This window comes from Citrus clementina, unplaced genomic scaffold, assembly GCF_000493195.1.
Source record: "Citrus clementina cultivar Clemenules unplaced genomic scaffold, Citrus_clementina_v1.0 scaffold_9, whole genome shotgun sequence".
NCBI classification, from domain to species: Eukaryota; Viridiplantae; Streptophyta; class Magnoliopsida; order Sapindales; family Rutaceae; genus Citrus; species Citrus x clementina.
Window position 1 is genome coordinate 28,238,621 of NW_006261964.1, and position 6,887 is coordinate 28,245,507.

The window sequence follows — 6,887 nt, forward strand, 5'->3', positions numbered from 1 at the left end:
TTCTATTTTAAATAGAAGTCTATACGACCAATTATGAAAATAAGAGAGTATTTGTGATCATTTATTCAATTTAAGAGGGTATTGGTGCCCTTTTCTCATTGTAAAATTAACATTCATGTGTAAAAAAAATTATTAGATAATTTCATTAATATCATAGTGAGTTAACATAAGAATTTCCGTTGCAAATGACAAAATCAGATTTAGGAGTTGAAAATCATTTGTAGCAAACATATATTACATATATAAGTCTTACATTCTTTTGTAGCGCTTACATTTATTTTAATTCAAAACATACATGATCTACTTCTAAATGTTTAAAAAAACAATAAACTTTTATAATTGTTGAACATGTGCATGCATGTGGCAAATAATTCAAAGTGACAAACAATTGCATGTGGGTAGTATGTAACTTTTGACTGTTAGCATAAAGTTGTTGCGTAAGTAGTAAACATAAGTAAGTGGGAGGAATACAACTTTTAATTTTGGCATCAAAGTAGAAAGTTGACAGAAAATTTAAATTATTTTAATACCCATTATTGTTAATTTTTTGGCATTGTTTGGCCAATAAAAAGAGGATATTATAGCTACCCATTATAAAATCCAAGCGTGCAAGACCTAATAATCAAATTAATAGGCCATACATCTTAATAAACTTATTAATGGGCCTTAAAGCCCCACATTTCTATTTTCCCTTCAATTCATTTGTCTCGAGATTTCGTTAGTACTTCCCTTCAGGTCAAGGTTGGGTTTATTTACTTAGTAATCTGGAACAAAACAGAAGTAACAAGATTGAAGGGCGTCCTAGTCTTTTTTCTTTTTTTTTTCCTGTAGTCTCTTTCAGTGTTCTAAGTTTAGGAAAAAAATCAGTTTAATTATAAACAGGGGCGGATTTGTTGGACTAGTGGGGACTCAAGTCCCACTGAAAAAAAAAAAAAAAAAACTCCTTTCATATTTATACTCAAGTCCCCTATATATTTACATTTAAATTCTCACCCCCAAGAATTTTACATTCAAATTAAAAGAGTTGGCTTTCCAAACTAAAATCAAGCCAGTAAATATTAATATTAATTTAATTTTTTAAATAACCCACAAGTTCAATAATTTTTTTTTATTAATCTTACATTTGCCAATTCCACCATTAGTCTTGCACCCATAGAAAATTTTTAAATTTTTTTTTCTGCATACGTAAAAGTAAAAAATGTAGTGTCTTGGCGCATAACTCTTCCTATCTCCAAGCCCCCAGTCAATCAATATGTTGTCTCTGCCCCTAATTATAAATAAAATTTAATAAACTGACCTAATTGTCAACATCAAAATTTAAGATTCAATCTTAATTATTCATTTTACTAAAAGAGCATAGGAAAAAAAATTAAGAGAAAATCCTTATCCCATTACCATATATGGGTGTTCAGAATCCAATCCGATCCGTTCAATCCGCTGAATCTGATCCGTATAAATCCAATCCGTGGATTGGTGGATTGGATATAGATTGAAAATTTAAAAATCCGCAGTCGATGGATTGGATATGGATTTACTTCTGTAAATCGGCAGAAATCTGTGAATCCGCAAAATATATATATATATAATTAAAAATTATTATAAATTTAATTAAAAAAATTATAAATGTGACATTGCATAGTTACTAAGCACTATAACATATCTTAACCATTACCCAATAATAATAAAAAATAAAAAATAATTAAATATACAAATATAACTTGTAAAAATTATAAAACAAAATAAAAACAAAGTCACACGGACTAGTAAAAGCAAAGTAATATAACGCCAAGTCACCAACAATTTACAAACAAAAAACCCTAAGCTCCCCCGCCGTCACACACACTAGTAACAGTCAATACTGGTTGGATACACTCTCGACACGGATTTAAAGGACATCGGCCGCGCGATTCCGGCGAGAGCAAGCCATCTTCTTTCCTCATTCCATCGAACCACTTCACATTCACTGGTTCCAGCTGAACAATTTCACTATCACAACCTTCAAGATCGCCATCTGTACGACTTCTCCTAGTTCCCATCGTGGAAGGCTCCGTAATCACCATTTTTCGACAGGCGCAACAGCCCTGGTGAAGGATCAGACTGTGTTTGGTTTCCGAAACTTCGTCATTTCAATTAATTGTGGCTTTATTTGAACAATTAAGCTTGGTGTGTTATATTTTGAAACTATGAACGTATTATTGTAGCTTTATTTAAATAATTAGTCTCGATGTGTTATATTTTGAAACTTTAAATGTATTATTTTAGCTTTATTTAAACAATTAATTTATTTAAATTTTATTCAATTCTAAATTTAATTGGTAGCAAAATTATTTTTATATTAGATTTTTTTATTTCATTAGTTGGAGAAAACTAAAAATTTTTAATTCGAAAACTAATGCGCAAAATGGTGGATTGCATATGGATTGAGTCAAATTGGCATCCGATCCGCAGACTTATGGATTGGATATGAATTGAGTCAAATCCGCATCCAATCCGCAGATGTATGGATTTGATTTGGATTGAATTTTATCAATCCGTGGATTGGATTGGATTGAAAAATTATAATCCGTAAAATTCGATCCGCGAACACCCCTATTACCGTAGCATCAAAATGACAGCATTATTATGCTCTTTCTAGTGTAATTTACTATATACAGCCCCTATTGCAGCCTGAATACGCAAAACTGTTCTTCCCTTAAGTTTCTAAGTTAAAAAGAATAATTCCACGTTCGAATACGGCTAATTGTCCCTAACACATGACATTTTCTCAGCTGTTTCAAACCAATTTAAAAAAAAAAAATCATATGCTTATACGATTATTATATTAGAGAGATTGGTCAATCAAATGAACCGTCGAGATTGATGGGTTTGTCGAATCAACTCGTCAAGCTCTTTTTAGAATCGGTGGTGTCACTTTCAATTCAAATTGGAGTATAATTAAATCAAAATTATCATATATACGTACCAGCTAATTAAAATAATACCGACGAATGTTCAACAGAAAAATAAACTATGACATTACCAATGGGAAGCTAGGTCAGCAAATGCCGACAAGGGCTAAATTACATGTACTTGAAAGGATTATAATGCACATACTACTTGACTTCCTAAGCTACATTTTGTCTTCACCATTTCATTCTTTAATTTAATTTTATTTTATAGCTTCAAAATCATCGAAATATTTGCTTTCTTCTTGCCTCACCTGCAGTGTTCATACAGAACATCAACAATGGTTTGGAAATTCTCATGCTTTTGTTGCTTCTCCGTAGAGAAACAGGAGATGATCAAGTGTGTATTTTATTTTTTTAATTAAAAACAAAAATTAACGTTTGCAATTTTTTTTCCAACTTATTTATTTTTTTCTCCAATTTTATTTTATAGTACATACAAGCATAGCAAGGATTACCCATGGGAATTATACTCTCTGAAAGAGCTTCTTCATGCAACAAATGACTTTCACAATGATAACAAAATTGGCGAGGGAGGATTTGGAAGTGTTTACTGGGGCCGTACAAGTAAAGGCGACGAGGCAATGATGATGTCTATATTTGTGTTAATTAATCAAAAGGGTCTTTTTTTTTCTTTTTAAATTAAAATTAATAGCTAACTTAAATTGAGTTAATTGATCTTCAGATAGCAGTGAAAAGATTGAAGACGTTGAACGCAAAGGCTGAGATGGAATTTGCGGTAGAAGTGGAGATACTAGGTAGAGTGAGGCACAGGAATTTGTTGGGATTAAGGGGATTTTACGCCGGTGGCGATGAACGCCTTATAGTCTATGATTACATGCCTAATCACAGTTTAATCACTCATTTGCATGGCCGACTGGCTCCTGATTGCTTACTTGACTGGCATCGCCGTGTGAGCATCGCCATCGGCTCTGCTGAGGGAATCGCGTAAGTAAAACATTGCTCTCTCTCAACTTACGAGTTAGCTTCTCAATATACGTTAGGCTTATGAACTTCTACAATAATTTATTTATTTGACACTTTTAATCTTAATGTTACAACATACTTAGGGTTTGTCCATATTTCTTATGAAGGTACTTGCACCACGAGGCAAACCCTCATATAATTCACAGAGATATAAAGGCAAGTAATGTGCTCTTAGATACAGATTTTGAAGCAAAAGTTGCTGATTTTGGATTTGCAAAGCTGATACCAGATGGTGTTACTCATATGACCACTAGAGTAAAAGGGACTCTCGGATATTTGGCACCCGAATACGCTATGTGGGGCAAAGTTTCAGATAGTTGTGATGTTTATAGCTTTGGAGTGTTACTTTTAGAACTAATTAGTGCAAAAAAGCCACTAGAAAAACTCCCTGGTGGAGTGAAACGTGACATTGTGCAATGGGTCACTCCCTATGTCCAAAAGGGTGCATTTGAACATATTGCTGATCCTAGATTGAAGGGTAAATTTAACCGTGATCAGCTTAAATCAATGGTGTTGATCGCGTTGAGATGCACTGACAGCAATCCGGAGAACCGGCCGACGATGACTGACGTAGTTGATTGGCTTAAGGGTGGCTTAGGGAGGAGGACAAAGGATGTTAAAGATGTTGCTGGTGAAGACGACGAAGATAACGACGATAATGATACTGATTTTGAAGAAAGGTACTTTAAAATGGAACAATCCAATATAAGAAGAGTCGCAGGATTTATGAATTAAATGTTGATTTTTATATTGTTTTTTAAAATTTGCGCTTGTGAATTTGTAATGTCATTGTGAGTTCAAGAAGGCTAATAGAAAAATATAATGTTCCAAGCTTCATCGCACCAATTTTTTTGTCCATGTTTTTTGTTGCACTTTAGTGTTAATTTTCTCCTTATTTTGTTAATTGTTCGTATTAAAAGATTTTGTCTCCTCATAGAAATTATTAACATTGTCTTCTTTTGTATATATACGGCAAAAATTTCTTTAAAAAATCTGCAGCTAGACTGTGGTTTGTCGTCAATGTTTGAGCGAAGAGTGGGATCTTCTTAAACCCTATTTTTGTGGCATCATAGTCCATATTCAAATAGATACTATTAAATATTTAAAACCTCATTTAATTCCCAAATTCTTCTACATAAAATTGAAATAACTTTCCTCTACTCATCAAATCAGTTTTGTCTTTCACTCATTGCAGCAATAGCTTTATGGTGGCATAAAATGTTGATTAAGCATTAATCACCCAAGTATTTACTACGGAATCAATAAATTAAAAAGAATATAACAAACACAAAGATTTATAGGTTCATTCTTAACGTGAGAGTTATGCTCAAAACAAGTCATACACTATTGAATCAGAAAATGCTTCAGCAGCGGGACATTCATTAAGCTCGACGCATCCAACCAATGATTAAGATACCATCAGCAATAAATCATTTTGCGATAGAAATTAAAATACGAAGACGAAATCATGGCTCTGAAACACGATTTGATGATTGTGGTCTAATCTTCCGTATGATGCTGGCCATGTATACCAATGCGGGCCGAATTAATCAAACTCGTATTGGGCTTTAAGAGTTGTATGTACTCCTTTAGAAAAGTTGTATATACAAATCATAATTGAGGTGCTTTCAGCTGCACTCAGTTTTGGAATCGATTACTTCGAGTTGGGCCAAGTAGTGTTTCAATTTTGATTTGTAATTTACCGGTAATGCTATATTTAGATTAAAAACAATTATCAAAATATCTTCAGTCAACACATTTAACTGCGATGTTTGCAACTTTGATTTGAAAATTATTATCAAATTATGCACGAAATATACTGACATGTTTTCTTTTCTCTTGTACTTTATAAGGCCCAGTACGGAGAAAGGACATGCCTCCCTCACAAATGAGGATGGCAAAATGCAGATTTGGATTAGGCTTTTTCAAGTCTATTTTAGAGAAAATATAAGGATAGAGATTGGGCCTGGCTCATCGGACTCAAGCCCGGCTTGGGCTTTCAATTATTTTTAAAAAAATTTTAATTGTTCTAAATTTGAAATGATTTAATAATCATTAAGTTGTTATAATAACACTGGATTAAAAACATGAATAAAATAAAATAATAAATATAAAAAATGAATTAAATAAAAACTCGGAGACTTAATTTTTTAATACCAAATTCTTTAATTCAAGCACTTTTTTAATTAATTAACACTTAAAAGAGATTTTAATATTATAATTTTAAGTTTTCTAAATCATTATTGATTTATGACTTAGGGATTTAAGTTTTCTTTTTTATTTTAATTAATTATTATAATTTATAATCTTTTTAAGAAAAAAAAGAGGGTCGGGCTGGCCCAGCCTTTCCCCACCCTACTCACAGGGGACATAATGGTCCAATGACTTTAATATATAAGATTTATATCTCAACATTATTCACTTAATCACAGAGATAGAGAAAACATGAAGAAGATGTGAAAAGAAATTGCACATATTATAATAATTTTGTTTAATAAGGACATAATAGGTATTAAGATGGGTTTGTTAAGTAAAACATAAATAGTTGAGCTATTAGCACCCCTTTATTTTTCTAATAAAACACCTTTGAGATCAAATTACATTAAAGGACATTTTAAAAAAAGTTAAACCTATGATTGTTTCTCTTTCCGCCAATTCTTTACACCACTCCAGCGAAATTTTTACTTTTTCTTTTTCGGTCAACACTTTTGCATTCATCATTCATCCTGTTCTGCTACTATATTAATATAATCTCTTGCTAATCTCAAGATCGGATGAATATAAAAAGCTTAAGAATTAGCAACCAACAAAAAGGTTTTTGAAGTTAAATACACACAAATTTTTGTAAGGATATCTACAATTCACTCTTGGAAAATTGGTTCATAGACATCCAAAAATAAGAGTTTGGCTTTAAGAATTTTGAGATGAATTTGTTCTATTATTCATAATTGTTTT

General features: G+C 32.0%; 1 protein-coding gene across 1 annotated transcript; it reads left to right on the forward strand.

Moving 5' to 3' along the window:
• The first annotated feature begins 3,226 nt into the window (after positions 1-3,226).
• On the forward strand, positions 3,227-4,667 carry LOC18033380 (PTI1-like tyrosine-protein kinase At3g15890). Its single transcript, XM_024188596.1, has 4 exons — positions 3,227-3,285; positions 3,379-3,526; positions 3,631-3,893; positions 4,040-4,667. The coding sequence occupies exons 1-4, from the start codon at positions 3,227-3,229 to the stop codon at positions 4,665-4,667; spliced, it is 1,098 nt and encodes a 365-aa protein (XP_024044364.1).
• Positions 4,668-6,887: the final 2,220 nt, after the last annotated feature.

What these genes read in the sequence shown, in the direction of transcription:
- LOC18033380 (XM_024188596.1), top strand. Translation starts at nt 3,227, where the DNA reads ATGGTTTGGAAATTCTCATGCTTTTGTTGCTTCTCCGTAGAGAAACAG. An exon ending in GAGAAACAGGAGATGATCAA is followed by an intron (nt 3,286 to 3,378) that starts GTGTGTATTTTA and finishes TTTATTTTATAG; the next exon opens with TACATACAAGCATAGCAAGG. An exon ending in GGCTCTGCTGAGGGAATCGC is followed by an intron (nt 3,894 to 4,039) that starts GTAAGTAAAACA and finishes TTTCTTATGAAG; the next exon opens with GTACTTGCACCACGAGGCAA.